Source organism: Dendrobates tinctorius, unplaced genomic scaffold (genome assembly GCF_039654945.1).
Source record: "Dendrobates tinctorius isolate UK_male_01 unplaced genomic scaffold, ASM3965494v1 ptg000232l, whole genome shotgun sequence".
NCBI lineage: Eukaryota > Metazoa > Chordata > Amphibia > Anura > Dendrobatidae > Dendrobates > Dendrobates tinctorius.
In genome coordinates this window covers 12,032,274-12,056,671 of record NW_027361899.1, presented here as the reverse complement: position 1 = coordinate 12,056,671, position 24,398 = coordinate 12,032,274, and the positions used below count along the sequence as shown (strand labels likewise).

The 24,398-nt window shown below is 46.5% G+C and overlaps 1 protein-coding gene across 1 annotated transcript in view; it reads left to right on the top strand.

The window, feature by feature from the left end:
* The first annotated feature begins 1,392 nt into the window (after positions 1-1,392).
* Positions 1,393-24,398, top strand: part of LOC141060147 (uncharacterized) — a 142,051-nt gene continuing 119,045 nt past the window's right edge. The window contains 11 exon segments of the mRNA XM_073556426.1: positions 1,393-1,536; positions 3,618-3,755; positions 3,868-4,035; positions 4,119-4,242; positions 4,358-4,455; positions 6,601-6,711; positions 6,824-6,991; positions 7,075-7,198; positions 7,314-7,411; positions 9,213-9,270; positions 19,622-20,448. Coding sequence (XP_073412527.1) covers positions 3,648-3,755; positions 3,868-4,035; positions 4,119-4,242; positions 4,358-4,455; positions 6,601-6,711; positions 6,824-6,991; positions 7,075-7,198; positions 7,314-7,411; positions 9,213-9,270; positions 19,622-20,448 — 1,884 coding nt within the window. The 5' untranslated portion in view covers positions 1,393-1,536; positions 3,618-3,647.

The following is a 24,398-nucleotide window of genomic DNA, read 5'->3' as shown; positions in this document are numbered from 1 at the left end:
GGGGGTAAACACACACTTTTTCATTCCTCTCCTGCCCGTTTATATCAATTCCTGAAAATCACCTGAAGGGTTAATAAACTACATGACAGCAGTTTTCAATATGTCAGGGGGTGCTGTTTTTAAAACGGTATCACTTTCGGAGGTTTTCCAATAATATAGGACCCCCAAAGTCACTTCAAACCTGGGTAGGTCCCGAAAAAAATAAATTTGGTAAATTTCCTTGAAAAATGAAAAATTGCTGCTACATTTTTTAAACCTCCTAAAAGTCTAACAAAATAACAGAACATTTTACAAATGGTGCTGATGTAAAGCAGAGATGTGGGAAATGTCATTTATTAATGTTATTCTGTGGTATGACTCTCTGGATTACAGGGACAATCATTCAAAGTTTGAAAACTGTTATTTTTTTTACATTTTTGTCAAGTTTCTGATATTTTTCATAAATAAACACAAAACATATCGACCTAAATTTACCATTATCATAAAGTATAATGCGCCACGAAAAAAAACATTCTCAGAATCACTGGGATTTGTAGACGCGTTCCAGAGTTATTACCACATAAAGTGACACTGGGCAGATTTAAAAAAAATTTGGCCCCGTCACTAGGGGGTTAATGCGGTCTGACGATGTGATGCAAAAAAAAAAAGGAAATCCTGTCTCAGAACCACTCCGATACGTAACGACATTCCTAAGTTATCGCTATGTAACGTGACACCGGTCAGATGTAAAACCGGGTCTGAGACTGAACGCCTCGGGTCAGGTAGTTGCAGGGTTAACGCGGATGGCCTCTTTCCGGGTCCTGGGAGGCTTTTCATAGCCTCACTATGAGGCCAATCGTTCTCGTTTATACTCTGACCCTTCGTGTCTATCTGGTTTCTGATATCTGGTTCCGTCCGCGCTGTGATTCCTGCCTGCCGTTTCAGTACCGTCTATTGCCCGTTATGGTTTAGTGATCCCTTGCTACGTCCTGACTATCCGTTCTGTCTTGCCCTTTGGTACTGTCATGCTATCTCAAGCTTTGACCCCGGCCTGATCTGGTTTACGTCCCTGTCTATGCCCCTTGGTAACTTCGTCCCGTAGTTACCCTTCCAGGAGTTTTCCTACAGCTCCTAGCTCTCTGGAGCTTAGGCCACGCCCCCAGCAGTCACATGCTTCAGGTCCTGTGTGACTGAAGCAGGCATCTTCACCGCTGCTGCCCGCTCCACAGGTATCTCTGAGCACAGTTTGTCTTACTCAGGACACGCGCACTGGCTCAGTGAGCAAGTGCAGTGCGGTGTTCATGACAGCTCCACTGAGCGGTCACCGGGGCTTCTGCGGGGTCTTTGTTGTATCTCATTGACCGCAGGACCTTCAGTGATGTCATGGTCATGTGATCAGTCAGAGGGGAGGAGTTATGTGCATCACTTCCTGTCTTACGATCCTGTGATGTCATGGAAGGTCCTATGGCCTCTACCATTTCCCACGTCTCTCCCGTGTTTGTCTCCGCAGGTCCTGTCCCCACCAGGAGGTGACGCCGCACAGCAGTGAGCGCTCGGGTACGTGACACTTGTCCTCCATGTTCTGCTCTCTCTTCCTCTCGCTGTAATTTTGGGAGTTTTCTCTTCCCTTTCCCCGAGGTCATTCATGGTCGTCTGATGAAGGATCAGCTCCTGTGTGATCAACGACCAATGACGTCCTCAATGTGCTCGATGGAGACAAGTCCGGAAACGCTGCCGGCCATTGTAGCGCGATGACACCAGACACATCCTGCTCAAAGTCTGCTGTTATCTGAGCATGCTCAGATGCTAACCGAGTGACTTCAGCGTGCTCGAATAATATGTTCCAGTCCCCGCAGCTGCATGTCTCACACATGCAGGGATTCCCTGTTTGTTAGGCAATCCCTGCATGTGTTGCAGCTGTCGAACAGCCATGAGACATGCAGCTGCGGGGACTCGAATATATTTCTCAACAGCGCTGAAGACACTCGGTTTGCACAGGAGCATGCTCAGATAATACCTTATCCCAATATGTTCACTCTTCACTATTTACTATCCTTTGAAATTGGAAAATGTCCAGCAGTGCCATCAGCTCAGAACTGGCAGCAGCCAGTGGAAGCAGATATAACTATTTACTGTCCGGAAAAGTCTGATCTGAAGCTGTCTTCATGGAAGAATTGTCACCAAAAGCCATATAATCGACATGGGAAACAAGACCAAGTGACAACTACATGGAACAGGGGTGTGGAACAATGGCAAAAATGTCCAATGAATTTGTGAAATGTCTAGATGTGATATAACCAAAGGGCTGGTGATTGTAACAGTAAGGAAAGTCTGTAAGCACTATGAAGCATGGTGTTCTACATAACATCCCAGTAAAATGTACACATATATATATATATATCTGGTGACTGACCGTCGCCTTCATCGCTCCTCGTCACTTGCACACAGTTTTTGAAGGTTGGCAGGTGATGTTCCCAAACATTTTGGAGACCTGACCCCAGATCTTCTGTGTAAGGGGCTTGTGCGGGTCCTTCTGTCTCTTCCTGTGATCCCAGACAGAGGGATGATGTGAGATCATCTCCCCCAGATCTCCTTATTCTTCATGACATTTGCTGGATGTTGGGGGTCGTTGTCCGACTGCAGAATAAATTTGGAGCCGATCAATCTCCTCTCTGATGTATCACATGATGGGTAAGTATCTGCCAGGATTTCACAGCATTTGCTGAAGGGCAGCCACAAACTTACAGAGTCCCCCACCACGAGTCACTGTTCCTGCAGATGCTCAGTGATTGTATCGCTCTTCAGATGTTCGGCAAAGAAACTGCTTGGCTTTGAGCTTGGGAGAGGCATGTAACGTAAACATTAGACTCACTGTAGGGTCCCATCACAGAAAAGTACGCCTTGTCATGGCTGGTGGGCTCTCGTGAATTGTCTAATTTGTGCGCTAAGTACCTTCATTTGTATAAGTATATTCTAAATATAACCGTAATGCAGACCAAATGTCCTATATTCAGTGCGTGCATGCGTTGTAGTGCTTACATAGGCTGCTGTATTTCTTGTATATACTGTATGTATGAGTGTGTGGCTTAGGCCTCTTTCACACTTCCGTTTTTTACAATCAGTCACAATCCGCCAGGTTTTGAAAAAAAACGGATCCTCAAATTTTTTTTGAGGATCCGTTTTTTTCCCATTGACTTGCATTAATGGCGGATTGTGACGGATTGCTGTCCGTTGCATCCGTTTTTTGTGAGGATCCGCCAAAAGTTGCTGTCCGTCACCATCCTCAAAAATTTCAAAACGGATCTCTCTCTCTCTCTCTCTCTCTCTATGCAAAAAACTGAAGTGTGAAAGAGGCCTTAGGGTGTCAGACTTACAGGGTTATTCATGTATTCAGGACTTATGTCATATAAAGCCCTGACACTTGTTGGGGCCAGGAATTATGTTTAAGACCCTAAAAACTAGAGAAGCTCTGAGCGAGGAGAGATATGTTGGACTTTTTCCTTCTCCTCTGGGATCTAATTTTACTTAGGGGGCGCTATTATAAAGTTCTGAATAGGAGCCGCACAGTCTCGTTACTATCTGTCAAGTAAAAGATTATTTCACATGAGATTTTCACCGAATTTTCCTTGTTTCCTCAGGTTCCTTATTTACAGGACCCTTAATTGACGATGGTCCTCTCCATCAGTGACCCCCCGAGGATGGAGCAGGACAGAGACCACATGGCGGCTCGGATATTAGACCTCACCCTGGAGATAATCTACTGGATCACTGGAGAGGTGAGAGCTTCACATCACATCACTCTGATCTCTAGGAAAAAAGCAGGGAAATGACGGGAAAGGTGAAGGATTCTTGGCCTCTGTGTAGTGATCGGCGTCTCCCCATACACAGGATTACACAGTAGTGAAGACGTCGTCTGGGGAGTGTGTGACCCCCCGTGTGTCAGGAGGGCGGAGCAGGACCCCGAGTGACATCACCGAGCCTCCACCTCATTCACTGATCCATGAGCAGAAGATCCTAGAACTGACCAATAGGATCACTGAGCTGCTGAGCGGAGAGGTGAGCGCTGCCGGGAATGCTGGGACATTATACAGTAACGCCGGGGGAGGGGTCTGCTAATGACGGGTCATTGTGTGTGTCAGGTTCCTATAAGGTGTCAGGACGTCACCGTCTATTTCTCCATGGAGGAGTGGGAGTATATAGAAGGACACCAGGATCTGTACATGGACGCCATGATGGAGGATCACCGGTCCATCACATCTCCGGGTAAGAGGAGACCTTCCTGGGGTGTAGAGAACAGGTCTGAGAGTCGTCTAGATTCCCCATCATCTGCTCATCACATATAGACAACGTATTCAGTCACTGCGGTTATCTCCTATAGATGGATCCAGTCCGAGAAATCCCCCGGAGAGATGTCCCAGTCCTCTAGATTCCCAGGATCGGCCAGAGAAGGAGGAAAATGTCCCCCGGGATCATCAGGTAGATGAGAGGAGATCTCTGCACATTCTCTGTAGATTGTGTGACAGGTCGGCTCACTTATCTGCTCCTCGAGATAGACACAGGCACACGATTCTATCTCTGGCTCATACAGAGTTCCCAGTCCTGCCCAGCACTTCTGGGACAACACATATGGCAGCTCTCTCAGGAGCATCAGCCTAGGCCTCGACACAACACAGACCTCAGAAAAAAAAAACTGACTGGACATTTCCCCAGCACACCCTGAGGTGGAGATATGGTGAGGAGGCGTCCCGCCCATCTCTTACCTACTCACCTAAAATCCTACCCATAACATGACCGCTTAACTCCTTCAGCACATATCATGCCGAAAAGAAACTTATGGGTTTCTACGGTAGATCATGGAGGAAAGCAGTCTCCGTGACACACATCTCCCCTCACATATGGTGCCAGTGACCCTGTCACAATTGATATAATGAACCTTCTAGTAATCTCCTCCGGCCACCGTGCCGAGTACTGGGGGCTCCAGCAGATCCTGTCATTGTCGCCTGTGGTCGGTATAAATGGTTTCCTCTTTGTATAAGATCGTGTGACGCTTCCTGCTGTTTGGAGATTGAGATGTAATGTGGATAAATGGAAAGTTCTGCAGTGAGCTGTAGATGACAGATAAGAGCACAATGCCAGTCAGCTGCTTCTAGGGCAGAATACTGTGGCTGATGGTAAAGGGTCTTACAGTCACATGAACTGTAAGTGTTTTTCACCAAATTGTATAGTGAAAAAAGTTGCCCCCAATTTTTTTTTTTATTTTTTATTCTGCTCTCACCAAAACCTAAAAACTTTGTTGTGGTCACTAGATTTAAAACCGAGAACGGCACAAGTCCAGGACTGCTCTTATCTCTCATACGTTTCCTTTTCTGGTTTTTCAAAATACATCTTTTAATAAATTTGTCGCAAGTCGATTGTTACTGGTGTAGAAAACACCAATCCTACATGAAATGTGAGTTTTAATCTTAATCCTTTACAAAATAAGAATTTCAGCTTTGGGTAAAAAGAGAATCTAAGGAGGAACATTTCTCCTTGTGTAGAGGGCCAAGCCAGCATAAGAAGACTTATAGGCCATGCAATGGTCCTCTGTGAATTTAAATATGCATGGCCTATGAGTCTCCTTACACCGGCTTGGCACTCTCCTCAAGGAAAAACGTTCTCCCTTAGACACCCAGTCAGAGTTCTGTCACTCAGAGAAATCAAACCTTCAGCTTTGCACAGAGGAGGGGTAAAACTCCGAAACATGTGTCTTCAAATGGAGTTTCTGGTTTGGCTTCTTATCCCAAGTGATGTGGCGAGGCTCGTTAAAGGGTCTAACTACATTCCATAGGTGGTGGTAGATTTAGAGCCCTCGTTCTGAAGAGAGTATTAAAGTGATAAGAGGCTTGGAGAGCCTGAGATACGAGGAAAAATAGTGAGAAGAAATCTCTAAGAGATCCAAGGGGAGGACGTGATAAAATTGTACCAATATTTAAGTGTAAGAAGCATTGTAAGCAGCTTTTCACAGTACAGCCCCCACAAAGGGAAAAAATAGTTCTCTCTTACTGGAGAAAAGAAGGTTCAATCTCAAGCTGTGACGAATGGCTTCTTTACTGTAAAAGCGTTGACTGTGATGAATAATTTAAGAACTGGTGTTACTGAGCTCAGATAGATGGAGATCATTTTAAGCAGAGAAATAACAGGAACATTTCTGTCTTTGTAAAATACTTGATTGAAGGTTTATTCCGTCTGATCAAAATAACCATTTTAACCTCTTAAGTGCCGCTGTCAAGAATTTAAAAAAAGGAGTTCAGGAGGGCCAAAGTCAATTTGGGGCCTGTTGGGGTTGTCAATGCATCCAGGGGCCTTCTAATGTAGTGTGTGTTACAAATACAATATGGCGAGGACTGCGGGGGCCATGAAAGCGATACAGCACTGTGTGGGGACACTAATGGGCATCGCTGTGTGGATGCATATACAAGACTACAAATAATCAAAAATATGAGTGAGGACGGGAACTTGTGTGCCGATTTTATTTTACATTTTTTGTTGCATCTTTTCTATCCGCTGTGCTTTTGAATGCGATTTATCTCCTGTTCCTCAGGTTCGTGGTGTACTAAGCTTTTTTTTTTCTTTCTTTATTAGACGATGGTCCTCTCCATCAGTGACCCCCCAAAGATGGAGCAGGGCAGAGACCACATGGCGGCTCGGATATTAGACCTCACCCTGGAGATAATCTACTGGATCACTGGAGAGGTGAGAGCTTCACATCACATCACTCTGATCTCTAGGAATAAAGCAGGGAAATGACGGGAAAGGTGAAGGATTCTTGGCCTCTGTGTAGTGATCGGCGTCTCCCCATACACAGGATCACATAGTAGTGAGGACGTCGTCTGGGGAGTGTGTGACCCCCCGTGTGTCAGGAGGGTGGAGCAGGACCCCGAGTGACATCACCGAGCCTCCACCTCATTCACTGATCCATGAGCAGAAGATCCTAGAACTGACCAATAGGATCACTGAGCTGCTGAGCGGAGAGGTGAGCGCTGCCGGGAATGCTGGGACATTATACAATAACGCCGGGGGAGGGGTCTGCTAATGACGGGTCATTGTGTGTGTCAGGTTCCTATAAGGTGTCAGGACGTCACCGTCTATTTCTCCATGGAGGAGTGGGAGTATATAGAAGGACACCAGGATCTGTACAAGGGCGCCATGATGGAGGATCACCGGTCCATCACATCTCCGGGTAAGAGGAGACCTTCCTGGGGTGTAGAGAACAGGTCTGAGAGTCGTCTAGATTCCCCATCATCTGCTCATCACATATAGACAATGTATTCAGTCACTGCGGTTATCTCCTATAGATGGATCCAGTCCGAGAAATCCCCCGGAGAGATGTCCCAGTCCTCTATATTCCCAGGATCGGCCAGAGAAGGAGGAAAGTGTCCCCCGGGATCATCAGGTAGATGAGAGGAGATTTCTACCAATCCTCTATAGACTAAAGGGGTTGTCCAGTCATATAATGTTGATATCAGATTTTTAGCCCTGGTGGTGGCTGGATGTATGGAGTCAGGACCTCACAGCTCTGTTCAATGTGTAGCGGCCGCTGCGGAGAACTGCAGATCAGCTCCTCTTATCTTACATATAAATATTCAATCTGATTGAGATCCGTGGAATTTAGAATCTAAAGCATCACGTCACAGTTCACAACTACAGAGAAGGAGGATTTTGGATAATCTGCGCTGCTGGTATCACATCTGATAGATCCAAGTCCAAATAGAAAGTATTTGTGGTTCTTCTTCATTCAGTCGACACGTTTTGAAGTACTACAGAATGAAAAATCAAATCCACAAAACCTATACAGATATTCTTTACTATCAAATGCATGTTTCTCCTGTTCTCTTTTTTTTGTTTTATCATCTTCCCCTAGGAATCAACTTAAGAGAGTATATATTACAAATGGTAATAGTTTGTATATATTTTTCTATATGTCAATTCTGTACTACCAAACTTGTAAAACCTTATATTCTTTTTTTTCTGATGAACCATGATGAATTTTCAGTACTATAAATGTAACCACACTGTGTAGTAAACTATGGTTTTCTTGTCCTGATGAAGAAGTCTGTGTTACGTCGAAACGCGTCAGAGGAATAAAGAAAAACCACAAATACTTTCTGTCTGGACTTGGTTCTGTAATACCACGGCGTAGATTATCCTCCTTATCTGTGATTTCCTGGTCTGAGGACCTGTTGGACCTGCAGCAGCTGGATTTAGAAGTCATGGAAATATTCTGAATACGTAAACCTTATTTAACATCTTTAACTCCCTCAGATAAAACCCTATTGCGCTGTTTTTCTTCTAGTTGTTTTTCCTACTACTATACAACAGTTCTCAATTAGGCACATTTTTGTTTTTTTCGCACATGTACTTTTAAGAATTCTAAAGTTCTACAAATTCAGTCATTCGTGTAGTTTATTCATTTTTTTCGCCATATGCATGTCCCATTTTTTTTGTACAGCTGTTTACTCTGCAGTGACATTTTAGAATGTCACTGCAGAGTAACATGTGGACCATCCGGATGTGTAAAGCCTTATGGCAGTCTAGAAGAAGTTAAAACAGTTAGTTCACATTATTTTGCTGTAATAGGGCTACTAGCATTAAGAGATTTCACTGTCATAAAGGGGGACATTTGGTCTTGGCATATGTCACAGACTGTGCATATATGTGTCAAGAGCTAAGGATTCCCAGCAGAACATGATCCAGAGCATCACTCTACCTTCGCCACCTTGTCTCCTTCCAATAGGTCACCTTGGTACCGTCTGTTCCCCAAGTAGGTGACGCACACACACCCTGCCATTCACATGATAATGCAAACATGATGTATGAGCCTGGGCTAGGATGTCTTGAGAAGAGACATCTTGGGGGAGGACATGATGAGCGCTGAAGGACGGAAAGTTCAACCTTCAGTAGTGATGAAGTGCTTCTTTACCGTAGAACTGGTGACTATGCTGAAAAGCATGAGAACTGGTGTGACGGAACACAGCGTCCACTTCGCAGTAGAACAAGATCATTTCATACAGAGAATTGACAGGAAAATTTCCGTCAGTGTGTAAATTATAAGGTTGAATGGTAATTCTGCTTGATCACCAATTGAGCAGATCCTTCTCCTTTACTTGCATTTTTTTTTTTAAATTCACCTGGATTTAAGATAAGCCGGGATTCCTTTTCCCTTGTCTCACATATTCACTGTGGTGTTCTTGCAGGAAAACTCCAGTGGAACAACGTGTGGACCCGAAAACATCACATCGGTGTCAGTGAAAGGTAAGAGCCATCCATAGATCTTGTTTTACTGTAAGTTTCTTTATTAATGAGATCACTTCCTCATCGTGAATATTTCATTTATTGCCATCATATTCCATGGCACTTATACAATGTGATACAATATGGACAGAAACAGCACAAGTCAAAAGTTTGGACACCCCTGTTCATACGGTGGTTTCACTTCTCTTGTTGGAATGTGCATATTTTATATTCAGACTGAAGGCGGCAAAACCACAAAGTAATGTGGAAACAAGAGTGAAGAAACCCGTATGAAACCGGAATGTGTGTTACACCTTAGATTCCTCATAGTACCCCCCTTTTACTCTGATGACAGCTTCACACCTCTTTGGCATTCTTTCAGCAGCTTCATCAGGTAACACCTGGAATGTCTTGAGCAGTCTGGAAGGAGCTGAGCTCTTGTCAGATACTTTGTCTTCTCATCCCAAACCATCTCAGTTGGGCTAAGGTCAGGTCATGTCTCATACCCAGGAGCCCAGGCTGATAAGAGCAGACTTTCCATCCTGCAGTATCACTTGGACTCAACTCCTCTTTGTCTAACTCTTTTATATCCTCCTTGTAGTCCTTCTGATGTTTCTGAGCAGAAAGATGGGCCCATATAGACATTTCTAAAATCAGGACAAGTGTCATGATAGTGCGCTTGTTCTGAAGTGAAAATTTAGCAATGTTCCGGTACCTGGCTTTCCCTGATTCCTCCCTTCTCAAAGGCTAAATCGAAGCTGAGACTAAGAAGATTAAGCTGGTAAAATCAAATTATACCTATAAGTTAGCCCTTTTCAATGTAGAAGTGACAGGATCCCTAGAAGGTGAAAAGTAGAAAATTATTTTTTATTAATTTAACTTATTTTCTTAACCCCTTAACGTCCATTGACGTGCACAGTCCGTCATGGCCGGGTGTAACTTCCCGCACCAGGACGGACTGTGCACATCATTCATTTGAACTGTCACTGCGTGTAAACACGCAGTGACAGTGCAGTGCCGACAGCTGTCTGTGACAGCTGACAGACACGGGATGAGGTGCGGGGACCCTTGCAGTCGGTTAAAGGGGTAAAGCACCACTCCAGCGGTTTTATTTTTTTTAATGCACAGCTGGAGTGGTGCTTTAAATGTTATTCCCCTGCCCCGTCTCACACTCACCTTCCACCACCTTCATTGTTTTCAAGTGTTTCTCCCACCGAAAATTGACCTTCCGGCAGCTCTAGTGTTTCATGGAACCAAGTCGGAGGTCACTTTTCAATACAAGTCTATAAAAGCCTCGTTCTGGCTCTCATTCACTTGCATTGATCTCTTGTGACTTGACTTCTGGAGTGCCGTCAAGAAAAGGTGAAGCTGCGTGAAGGTGAGTGTAAGAGCGGGGGCAGGGAATGTACATTTAAAGCACCACTTGAGCGCTAAAAAAACCCAAAATGCTTTATTCATTTCTTATTTTATTTGTTGTTTACAACAGACATCAACGATGAGAGATGACATTTGTCTCATCATACATTTGTTTTGGGATTAATGGCCTGACATTTTTTAGGCAGTTTTACATCTTGAATTTCTTTTTCTCCTTCGCCTCATTGGGGGACACAGACCATGGGTGTATGCTGCTGCCACCAGGAGGCTGACACTAAGTGATACAAAGAAAGATAGCTCCTCCTCTGCAGTATACACCCTCCTGCTGGCTCCCAGAGAATGAGTTCTTGCTTAGTCCGTAGGAGGCACACTGGTCTGGTCTTCAGACCATAATTTTTTATTTTATTTTTGATTCTATTTTTTCCAAGGATGATAGGGGCGACGGATCCTTTCAAGGGTCCGATCTCCCCAAACCAACAACAGGCGAGCACGTGGAGTGTCGCCTCCACGTATCCTCTCCTGCAACGTGCAAACCATGCCTGAGCTTTCTTTTAGGGGCGACGGGTCCCTTCAGGACACTGTTCTCCCCGCACCAGCATCAGACGGAAACATGGAGTGTTGCCTCCATGTACCCTCTTCCGAAGCCAGGCTACAGCCGGACTACAGGAGAGTGAACCCCTGGAATGTACAGAGGCATCCATGATGTCCGTGCGGCCCCCACTGGATCACCACTGATAGAACAGCGGTGATGGAAGGAGGCGGACGGTCCCTCTCCACCTCCCTGACAAGGGGATGGTGGATGGAAGGCTCCCTGCACCATCCACGTGGCACCAGCAGAAAGTCTAAAATCTGCACCCATGCATCTCCCTCCCCATCGCCTCTGATGTACAGCAGCGTTGGCGGGAAGTCGGACGGTCTATCCCCTCTTCTCTGACCTCATCCGCGGCGGCTCCATGCCAGTACGCGCACTGCTGGTAAGGGAGGTCGGCGATGGGCTCCTGCAGCAGGATTTTCGGCGCTGTCACGCGGCGTCTCCCTCTCCCGGGTAACGCTCCCGCCAGCCGCAGAAATTTAGGCCCCGGCTTGGGCCTTTTCATGGAGCAATCCATGAAGCTACGCCCACTGAATGACATTGCGGCTGTGGTCCCGCCCTCGATCTGGCGCTTCTCGCTCACTGTAAGACTTCGCCGCCTCTGTAACTCTCGGCGGCCAACCCAGCCAGCTTACACCGGGGCGACGGCTTTGCAGGACATGAGGTGGCGCCAGGCAAGGATCTGCACAATGTACTGGTGGCGTTGTTTTAAAGGGGCACAGCGGATCTGCGGCACAGGACCTGGGTAAGAGCATGACCCTGCAGCAGACACATCAGTCCACTTTGGCCCTTCGTTGGTTAATCCTACATCATTTTGTGGTGAACATTTGAATCTATGTCCAACATCTATGGATGCCACTGGACTTGTGGATTACATAATGGTCTTAATGGCTCTTAACTCTCTAGTAGGCCCAGGTGATAAGATGTGTCTAGCCCTCCTGAGCGGGCTTCATTGCCGCTGCAGTCCATGGCGCCACTGACCAAAGTGATACAGTCCTTCCTCTATCGTCTGGGACTGTCGCCAACCGCTTAGGAGGATTCACCCGCTCTAGATTACACAGGGGCGATGGATCCCTTAAAGGATCCGCTCTCCTCAAACCTACAACAGGCGGGAACGCGGAGTGTCGCCTCCATGTACCCCCTCCTGCCGCCGAGCTCAGTGTACCTAGTCCCCCTGAATGGGCCTTGTCAATTGAATCCCTCCATGTTCCCTTCGGGGATAGGAGCGTTCCTGTCACGCTCACGCCTTGGCTGAATGGCGCGAGCCGGGGGTTTGTGGCCCCACTGCGCCACAAACCAGACTACCCTGGAAGGGGCTTGACTACGACAGCTACCTCGGTCTTCACTGGAGCCTCTGATGGTGAGGTCAGGCTTGTGCGGCAGATAGCTGTCGGGTGCCACTCCAGGGTGGTGTCTGGCTGTGGCTGCTGATCCCACTCGGGGATAAGTCACTCTGACAGGTGTGACTAACAGGCAGGCTGAGACACTGGGCAAGCAGGCACGGCTTGGTATACTGGCAGGCAGGCTCGGCTTGAAGACACTGGACAAGCGGGCATGGCTTGGAGACACTGGGCAAGTGGGCACGGCTTGGTACACAGGCAGGCACGGCTTGGAGACACTGGGCAAGCGGGCACGGCTTGGAGACACTGGGCAAGCGGGCACGGCTTGGAGACACTGGGCAAGCGGGCACGGCTTGGAGACACAGGGCAAGCGGGCACGGCTTGGAGACACTGGGCAAGCGGGCACGGCTTGGAGACACTGGGCAAGCGGGCACGGCTTGGAGACACTGGACACGGCTTGGAGACACTGGGCAAGCGTGCACGGCTTGGAGACACTGGACAGGTAGGTGACGGCTTGAGACACAGGGCAAGCAGGAGTGGTATATGAGAGAACAGGTTTGGACCTGTTCACACAGGAGGTGCAGGTATGGAAATAGGCAGGAAGGAGTGTAATATGAAGGAACAGGTTTGGACCTGTTCACACAGGAGGTGCAGGTAGGCAGAGCCGCAGGAGTGCGGAGCAGGCAGAGCCACAGGAGTGCGGAGCACGCAGAGCGGCTAAGGAGCCGAGCAGGCAGAGCGGCTAAGGAGCCGTGCAGACAGAGCGGCTAAGGAGCCGTGCAGACAGAGCAGCTAGGGAGCCGTGCAGACAGAGCGGCTAGGGAGCAGATGCACAGATAAAGCTGCGAGGGTGCAGATGCACAGATAAAGCTGCGAGGGTGCAGATGCACAGACAGGGAGGACACAAGGAAAGACACGGCAGAGAAGGAACCACAAACGAGACTGACAGACAGAGGTAAGACTGAGTTCAGACAGAGGCACAGGGACAAAGACACAAGGACCAGGATATTCTGCCTCCTGGCAGGCGGACAGAGTACAGACAAGGTACTGGGAACAAGACTCAAGGGCCAGGATATTCTGCCTCTTGGCAGGCGGACAAGGTACAAAGCGAGACAAAGAGTATTCCTACAGAGAAGGAGAAACACAGAACAGGGCCTGGCTTCCTCAGCAGCAAGATACTAACTGAGATTAGACATTGCACAGGCAAAGGTCAGTGGGTGTGGCGAAACTAAATAGTCAAGGGCTCTAGGTGATTGGTAAGGGACATATTACACAGGTGCACCCTGACTGCATAAGAACCAGAGAGTTCAGGCGCAGCCCCCCTATACACACAGTCTGGAAACATGGAGAGCAGAGGGACAGAGCTGGCAACAGACAGAATTCACAGCATGGCTTGAAGCAGAAAGTAAGTTGGTGTGCGGGGGATGGGAGGCCATGTAGTGATGCCAGCAGGGTTGTTACAGTTTCCATGACTGTTGTAGATGGATCATCCACTACACAGGAGCCGTCGGCTAGCAGGGGCCGCAAGCCCTCTAGAACCGTTCTAGAACTCTACATGCAGATCTGTAGTACGTCATCTGTTAGCGTCCGTGGGCGCAGTCTGTTGCTCTCCCTCATCTGTAGCGATCAAAGTTCCGAGTATGAATAGCCAGAGTTTCAGGAAACATGTCAACCAGTCTCTTGAGGTTGATGAGGACTCCGGTTCTCCTCTGGATCTTGCAGTGTCCCTTAAGAGGACTAAGCTCCCGTATAGAACTTATGCCATTCTCCCGGAATTTCGTGCTAGTTACTCAGCGCAGGGAGCAACCAGATAAATCCTTCACTGGTTGGAAGCCTCTTGAAGCGAGGTGTCCCTTCCTGCTGATCTGCGTTGAGATCCCCTTTTTAGACAAGTGCTCTGCTGCAAATCTTTGCAGAACTACGCTGCCTTACAGCTGCGCTGGCATATACTTCTAGCATTCCCTTCAGTGTACAAACTACTCTGCTCCATGACACCTGTGATCCCAAAAGAGGCTTGTGACCCCTAATATGCTCAGGAGCCCTCCACTGTCACCGAGTCCAGTGTACCTAGTCCCCTTAAGTGGGATTCGTCACTGTCACAATCTATGGCCTCTCTGGCCCGAGTGATTGAATCCGTCTGTAGATCGGGCAGCTCCCATAACTGAGGTAGATGGTTCCTTTCCTACAAGGGAGTCATCGGCTAGCAGGGGCTGCAAGCATTCTAGAAACGTGCAGGCGTCTAGAAAACTACTGAGCTATCATGTGCCTTGGCATCCGCGAGCACCGCTTCTCGCTCTTTCTCTCACCAGAGGTGTGTAGCGGACATGATTCTGAGTATGATTCAGAGGTTTACTGGATCTGGTTTTGACAGTTTTCCGGAAAACTGTGGATTCAATTATTGAGGACGTCAACCAATCTCTGTAGGTAGACGAGAACTCCGGCTCTGCTCCGATCACGCAGTGTCCTTCAAGACGACTAAACTCCTTCATGGTACATTTGCATTCACCCGGACGGTAGCGTCTGGATAAGCGACTCACTCTGCAGAAACCTCCTGAAGCGCAGTATTCTTTTTCAGGCAACAGGCGTGCACGTGGAGTGTCACCTCCATGTATCCACCCGTGCTACGTGGGATGCCATGCCGGGTCTGGTTTTCAGATCAAAAATCCTTTTTCTTTTTTTTCATCGGATGACAGGGACGATGGATCTTTTCAAGGTTCTGATCTCCCCAAACCAACAACAGGCGAGCACGCGGAGTGTCGCCTCCACGTATCCTCTCCTGCAACTTGGGATGCCATGCCTGGGCTGATTTTTAGAGACAACGGGTCCTTTAAAGGGCACTGATCTCCCCACACCATCAACAGTCGAGCACATAGAGTGTCGCCTCTGTGTATCCTCTTCTGCAGCCAGGCCATTGCCAGACAATTAGCCCTGTCCACCCTGGGGCTTGAACTCCGTGGATGTACAGAGGCACCCTCTTTTTGGCGTCCGAGCAGACTCCACTGCATCACCACTGTTTAGCAGATGATGCAAGTTGGCGAACAGTGCCTCTCCACATCCATATTAAGGGGATGGTGGATCGAGGGTGCATCACCTTGCGTCACTCTGCACCGTCCAAAGACAGCAGCGACAGCAAGAGACGGTTTATCCTGAGCTGCTGGATACAACTGCGCATTCCACCACCTGGCAGCTTTTCCAGGTACGTGCAAAAAAGATAAAAGGATTTGAAGGAAGCAACTAGCCAATCAATTCTCTCAAGTGGGGACTATGGGTCCACTCCTCTTTGGATGTAACTAGTTACGCGGCGCTTTCAGCAGCGAATGCCATTACAATCAGAAGGGCATTATGGCTCAGAAAATGGAAAGCGGACTCTGCTTCCACAGCAGTCTCCAACATCTCTCCATTACCAGAGTGGTCGGTTATTCGGTGAGAAGTTGGAACCAATCCAGGCTGGCCCTCTACTTCCTCCCAATCAGGGGGTTCCCCACACCAGAACAAAGGACCAATCCTGGACCTCAAATTTCTAACAAGTTTATTAAGGTCCGCCTTTTTGGATGGAATTCCTCCATTCGGTTATTTCCTCAACGGGAAAAGGTGAAGTTTCTCACATTCCAATTTTTTGCCCCTCACCAAAAATTCTGTGCTTCACCATTCGCGAACAGCATTTTCGGGGCACAGATTTGGCCTTTGGCCATGCTACCACTCCCATAGTGTTCACAAGGGTCATGGCACCTGTCATGTCCATATTGCACTCTCTGGGCGTGGTTGTCCTGTGCTATCTAGATGGTTTTCTAGTCAAGGGACCGTACTTCCAGAACTGCGCCGAGTCTGTATGTATCACTTGGCCTGTCTCATCCTGGGTGGACTGTTAAGCCTAAGCAAGTCTTCCCCACTTCCAGCCCAGCGGTTATCCTTTTTGAGGATGTCCCTGGACACCTCCAGAGGGTTGGCACTTCTCCCTCGAGACAAGGCCTTGGTCCTCCAGCAGGGAGCTCACGCACTGTGTCCCTTGTCTCCTCATTCCATCAAAGTTGCTGCGGGGGTTCTGGGAAAAATGGTGGTGGCAATGGAAGCAGTCCCCTTCTCTCCGCTTGTCTCTGCGGGTCAGACTGGCTCTCAGTCAATGGATTTGAGCTTCTCCATCAGCTTGGGGAAATCCTTTCTCCAGTTTAATGTTTGTAGTATCTACCAATGGCCAGTCTTTACCACACTACTCAAGGCCGCCGACCAACTCGAGCTCCCAGACTCCCGATCAACGTTTTGGAGATCCAAGCAATATGCCTAGCCCTACAGCAGTTCCACTATCTTCTGGCGGCTCCTGTTATGAACAGGTCACCGTGGAGGATGGCAGGAATAGGCTAGGCCACCAGAAAACCAGAAAGGTTGGTCACTTAGCGGGTTGCAGACCCCTAGTCCTAACACAACTAACAGTAGCCGTGGAGCGTACCTACGATGCCCTAGATGCCTCGGCACAGCCTGAGAACTAACTAAGCCTAAAGCAAAAAAGGTGAAATCTAAACTGCCCCGGAGTAGACCCCAAAGGAATAGATAGCCCCCAAAGATGAAACACAAACGCAGGCAGAAAATAGACTGAGCAAATGATGGGGCCCAAACTGACTAGATAGGAAAGGAAAGACACTGTCTGAAATCATGCAAAAACCCTGAAAAATCCAACACGTCTGATGTACAAAAAAAAACTGATGTCACACGACGTCGCCCCCACTATATCAGCATTCTGGTATGAACTAGCAGCAAAGCAAAAGAGACTAATATAACAGGGGACTGAACAAACTGACACAAGCTGTAACATATGGAGCGAGGTCCACCACAACCCCCAGCAGGGAGCAAGCTGAACCCGCACAACAAGCAGAAAGAGACAAAACCAGATCAGATGCAAAGGATTAGCAAATGAACAACTTAGCTGAACAATGCAGGATCAGAGCAGGAGACATCAGACCTCAGAATGCACAGGAAAGCAATCACCAGCAGGGATTGAAGGAAGCCAGCTGACTTAAATACTCCAATCAGTAACCCCAGATCTCCAATCGTCATCATCATCAGGAGGCAGACCTCTGTCAATCAGGCCAGCTCCACTACCTCCAATAACCACCAGAGGGAGCCCTGACCCAGAAGTAAGAGAATTCACAGCAGGCTTTCCCCCATCCGAATTCCGGTGATCTCGGCAGGGCTCATCCCAAGATGGGGAAACTGGACTGCAGACTTCCTCAGCCGTCAGGGTCTCGCCTCAGGCAAGTGGGACCTTCATCCAGAAGTCTTCCAACAAATCTGTCTTCGCTAGGGCACTCGGATGAAGATCTGATGGCGTCCAGATTGAACGCCAAAGTACACGAGCTCTGACTCAGCCGGGGCTCTCACAAGTTGTGAGTGACCAATGCTGTAAGACCGCCTCAGCACACATTTGGCCTGGGGCAGGAATCAAGGATACCGCCCCTTTTTTCCTTCAAAACAATCTGGATTCAGGCCTGGTGCTCAGTTTGCTGAAAATCCAGATTTTGGCCTTATCAGCCTTATTGCAACAAATCTGCAAGTAAGCTCTTTCACGCAGAGAGTATCTCATGTGATATTCCCTATCGCACACTGCTAGATTTTTTGAGACCTTAACTGGTCCTGGGGGTCTTACAGGAGACTCCTTTTGTTCTGGACTGGCCTCACGGTCATGGAAGGTCGCACTTTTTTCCTCTGCGGTCATGTCATTCAGGCGACTTTTTGGAGGTCCCGCTCTGTCTTTTCAGATACTGTTCCTTATTCCCATCAAGGCAAGGTTGTCCTCAGGCCTTTCTCGCCCTTTGTTGCCAAGGTAGTATCGTACTTCCACAAAGTGGAACAGGTTCTCCATACTCTGGTTGAAGTGAGAGCTCTCAGAAGGTATGTATTGAGGACGCTTTCTGAAGGTCGGACGCTTTATTCAGGCTTCCTGATGGTCGCAGGAAGGATTTAGCCGCTTTATCGGCTATGACCGCCAAGTAGATTTGTTTCACCTTCCGGGATTCCTTCTGTGTCAGAGGACAGCCTATCCCAGCAGGGATCGGGGCACGCTCTACTCGGTCGATAAGGGTTTCTTGGGTCATTAGGCACCAGGTGATGGCACAGCAGGCCGGCAAGACTGCGTTTTTGTCCAGTCCGCACACATTCTCATATTCACATCCAGACTTCCGAAGATGTGAGTCTTGGCAGGCGGACTTTACAGGCCACGGTAGCGCACTTGTAGGCAGCGGTTCTGCAGGGCCTGATCTGTTATGTTGTCACCACCCAGGGACTTCTTTGGGACGCCCCATGGTCTGTGTCCCCCAATGAGGCGAAGGAGAAATAGGGATTTTTGTTTACTTACGATAAAATCCTTTTCCCCGAGCCAATCGTTGGGGGACACAGCACCCTCCCTGTTAATGGCTCTGTGCTTGTCCTGTAGATTGACATGTTATACTCTTATACTGTATGTTGTTATTGATCTCCTACTGCTTTTGCACTGAACTGGTTCTCTGGTAGCCAGCAGGAGGGTGTATACTGCAGAGGATGAGCTAACTTTCTTTGTATTACTTAGTGTCAGCCCCCTGACTCTTGACACAGTTAGAGGAGATGTCACCAATCCACCATCACCTGCAACCTTTGATTGGCTGCAGTGGTGAGGTGACTTCAACAGTGCATCGTCAGATTTATACATCTATATAAGAAAGGATCCTTTACAGTTAGAGTAGTCAAACAATAGAATCCCCTACCACAATACTACATGTTCAAACTACCATGCTGCCTATATTGTGGGTTTTATGGAATTGTTTTGGCCATTATTGTCTGTTGTCCTTTGTACATATTATATATTTTGTGGTCCGGATAGAAACATCTGCCACTGTTTCTACAATAGATAATAGTCTAAGCTTTCTACAGACAAAAAAATTATAAACACTATGTTTTCTATGGATTTTCTCCACTTTTATACATAGATTTCTGATATTGTACATTGTTTTCTTACTGTTATGCTATTGTCTTAGTAAAGATTTTTGATTATTAAAAAAAAATTAGCAAAAATAAAAAAGTTTTGTTTCTTTTTTTCCAGGTGAAGCCGATTCGAGAGTCTTCAATGGAGTGGAAACTAACAATATCAGACAAACTATGTCAGTGTTTGCCAATGCACCCATAGTCCTTGAGAGCAAAGATTTATTTACAGATGCTTCTTGTCCCACATCACTGTCTTTGCATGAGAGAATTGTCAAAAACGAAAAGCCATTTACATGTTCAGAATGTGGGAAATATTTTAGTCGGAGATTAAGTCTTGTGGAACATATGAGATTTCACACCGGTGATAAGCCGTTTTTATGTCCTGAATGTGGGAAACGTTTCCCTCGGAAACCAAATCTTAAGAGACATCTAAGAACTCACACAGGGGAGAAGCCATATTCATGTTCAGAGTGTGAGAAATGTTTTATTGAAAAATCGAGTCTTATTGACCATCAAAGAACTCACACAGGGGAGAAACCATTTTTATGTCTTGAATGTGGGAAAGGTTTTAGCCAGAGACAACATCTTGTGGGACATCTAAGAACGCACAGAGGGGAGAAACCATTTTCATGTTCAGAATGTGGGAAATGCTTTATCCATAAATCAGGTCTTGTTAAACATCAGAGAACTCACACAGGGGAGAAGCCATTTTCATGTTCAGAATGTGGGAAATGTTTTGGCCACAGATCGGGTCTTGTATATCATCTGAGTACTCACACAGGGAAGCCATTTTCATGTACACAATGTGAGAAATGTTTTGTCTACAAATCAGATCTTGTTAAACATCTGATAACTCACACAGGGGAGAAGCCATTTTCATGTTCCCAATGTGGGAAATGTTTTAGCGACAAATCGACTCTTGTTAAACATCATAGGACTCACAAATAGGACAAGACATTTTAGAGTTCTGATTGGAGGAAATGTCTCACGTGTGGCAATTTGTGATGTTCATCTCCTTGATGTAAATAAACAAGAAGAATCTTCAGCTTCATTAAGTGAGTGCCAGTCTATTGTATCAGTGTTGTAACATCTGTGAGTGACGGTCTCTGTCGCCTATGTTTCTACTTCAGTCAGTGGGTGGCACTGCTTTTTGTTGTGATGACACGTGACGGTGGCAGTCATGTTAATCTTCTGGGAATTTTGGTACCGCTAAGTCAGGGAACCATGCAGTTAATTCTTGTCTGGTTTTGGTTACTTCCTCCTGAGAGACCTGGGCAGGCCTGCTAGGTTAACTGTTCTCTATCTTCTGGAAGATTACTTTAGTTAGAATTCTGAAACTCTAGGTATTCCTCAGGTATATAGTGGTTAGTAATTTCCAGTTGTTCATATATTTTTATGTTACAGGCATTTTTTTGGGACTACCCCATATTCACATACCTGGGGCCTTTTAGGACTAGTCGTACTAGGTTTACATGTGATCCTCAGTCTTTTTGTCTTTACTGTTGCTGGGGAAGACTTTGTCTTTATGACTGTGCTGTTGCTGTGAAGAGTGTGGATTCTGCCTGACTACATGGTCATGTGATCTTGGGAAGGAGGCTCCCTCACAAAGTCAAGTGTCTCCGACATCATCACAGGTCCTGAACACACAGGACCAGGAGGACAGACAACACCCTGTTCATTGTGTGCTACTTGCTGAAGAGACTTTGGAGGAAGGAGTCAGCTTTCTTGTTTCTGGAAAAAGAAACTTTCTGAGATACAAAAATCCAGAGGCTTCTACTGCACCTAAAGAGGAGGGGGGCTGCACTTTACCCTTAGCACACACACTAACAAAGAGTGTACAATCCTGATTGTAATCATTATTTTTTTTTTTTTATTTTAGTTTACTGACCTCTAAGGTTACAATGGCACAGTCTACATCCAGGGGTTTGACTGACCAAGAAATCGAAGCAATCATTTTTGATAGTGATGAAGACAGTGAACTTTCTTTGTCTGATGAAGAGTACATGCCACCAGCTAATGTCTCTACTTCATCGTCCAGTGATTCTTCAGATGATGAAGAAGTAGTGGATCCAGCAGAACGTATAAATAGAACATCCAAAACTAATGTTTTTTGGAAGAGTACTGCTGGGGTTCTTGGACTCACCCCATCACATAATATTGTAAGAGTTGCTCAAGAAACTGTCGGAATTCCACAATTCTTGTCCAAAAGAGGTGTTTTCTGTAAATTTTTTTCAGATGATATTGTAGATGAGGTAGTTTTGTGTACTAACTTAGAAGGAAACCGTATCGCTTCAGGAAGAAAAAAAACATGGAAAAATATAACAAAAGAGGAACTGTATGCTTATATTGCCCTTACTCTTCTGGCAGGGTGTACAAAATCGTACGATGTTCCTATCAGAGAACTCTTTATGAACCCTTTTTCAGATCCACACTACAAAGCTACAATGTCAGTCCATAGATTTGAGAATATTCGGAGAAGCCTTCGTTTTGATGATAAGAGAACTCGTCCTGTGAGGATGGAAACAGATAAATTAGCCCCCATTAGCTACATCTGGAATCTTTTTATCAAGAACTGTACAAAGCTTTACCATTCTAGTGACAATGTGACAGTGGATGAGCAACTTCTTGCCTTTAGGGGACGTTGCAAATTCATTCAGTATATGCCCAGTAAACCAGCCAAGTATGGAATAAAAATTTTCTGGATGTGTGATTCTGCAAGCTATTATGGCATGAATGGTCTGATTTACTGTGGCAAAGAAGTTGATGCTCCAGTCCAGAAAGACCTATGTTCTGACGTAGTAAAAACACTTGCGAAACCAATTTTCAATTCTGGAAAAAATATAACAATGGACAACTACTTTACCAATCTTGAACTGGGCAAATTTTTGCTTCAGAAACAACTTACACTTGTTGGTACTATGAAGCCAAACCGCCAAGAAATTCCTCCAATCATGAAGCACAATCCACAGCGAACACTTTATGAGAGTGTCTTTGGTTTCTGCAATCAAGCGACAATGGTGTCTTATAAAGCGAAGAAAGAAAAATCCATGATATTACTGAGTACCATGCATCATGATGGAAGTATTGACACCAATGACAGGAAACAGAAACCAGAAATTATCCTGCATTATAATAAAACTAAAGGAGGTGTGGACAAGATGGACGAAATGATTGGAAAGTATTCATGCAAGAGGCAGACAAAACGTTGGCCTGTAGTAATTTTTTCTAATATGCTTGATGTATCAGCCCTCAATACCTATATTGTTTATAGTGAAACTCATCCAGAATACCATGCCAACAGGAAGGACAAGAGACGTCTATTCTTGACGGAACTTTGCTATGAACTTTTAATGCCTACCATGATGGAGCGAAGCAACACAAAATGCTTGCCAAGGCAAACTACGGAAGCTATGATCCGATGTGGTATACATTTTCAGGAACATCCAGAGCCAAGAGAAAAAAAAAGAAAGCGTTGTTATATTTGTCCAGCAAAGAAGGAAAGGAAATCTGAGCGTATCTGTACTACTTGTGGACAAAATGTCTGCAAGGAACATTCTTCCGAAGAGATAACATGCAAAAATTGTTGGGGTCATCAGTAAAGTTGAAAAGGAAAGTTTGAAAAGAAATATTCCTGCACCATGTTTACTACAACTTTTATATAAAAAACGTTTAGACAAAAAAAAAAATCGTTATTATAAAGAATTATATAGAATGCATATATTGGGCGTTTTAAGCTCGTGTACTTACTTTTTTGTTGTTTTTTTGCACATAATTATAATGTTTTGAAATATTCACATCTTGGGCTGCGTTCCCACTGGCGCTGGGGTATGCCAGGAGGGGATCCGTAATGGATCTGACCTCCTGGTAACTCTAGTTAAGGCTGCCGGAATTCGCCAGCCTTAGCTGGGGTCACCAGGAGGTCAGATCCATTACGGATCCCCTCCTGGCGGACCCCAGCGCTAGTGAGAATGCATCCTTACTTTGCAATTTTCAAATAAACTTTGAAAAGCATTTTTATTTGAGTTATTCCATGTTATTTGCACACAGGCTTAAATGGCCCCAGGTATGTGAAAGAGTAGATTTCTATGGTTATGCGTTAATTAAACCCGCGGGCCGCCTCTGACTTCCACTGACAGTCAATAAGTTCTGCTTAACTGGTCTAAAGACTTACCTGTGATGGTCACGTGTGACTGGACACACCGCCTCCAGCAGGGCGAATTTAAATAATAAAACGTGCAGCCGGATACACCGCCTCCAGTAGGCGAATTTCAGTATTACATGTATAACTGGATACACCGCCTCCAGCTACCTGGGGGCGGCGTACTGCACCAGAGTATCCTGCAACTTTGGAGACAGACCCTGCACAAATTGACTCCTAAGTGCAGGGTCATTCCACTGAGTGTCAGTGGCCCACCTCCTAAACTCTGAGCAGTACTCTTCAGCAACCCAGGCTCCCTGTTTACACCTACGGAGTCGGGATTCCGCCAGGGAGACACCATCCGGATCCCCATACACAAGCGCCAAAGCCGCAAAAAACTCGTCCATGGACTCTAATGATGGTGAATCGTCCGGCAGGGAGAAGGCCCAGGATTGGGGATCCCCCTTAAGAAGGGACATAATGATTTCCACCCATTGCTCTTCACTCCCTGATGAACGAGGGCGCAGCCTGAAATATAATTTGCAGGCTTGCTGAAATACCAAGAATTGATCTCTCCCTCCAGAAAACCTGTCAGGGAGGGATATCTTGGGTTCTGGCTGAGCCTGAGCCTGAACCAAACCTCCAAAGCCCACCAACAGCTGCAGCTGCTGCACCAACTCACCGCGCAGCCCCCTAATCTCATCAGTAAACATCTGCAGCATTTGAACAAAAGTCTGCATTGGGTCCATGGCTCAGC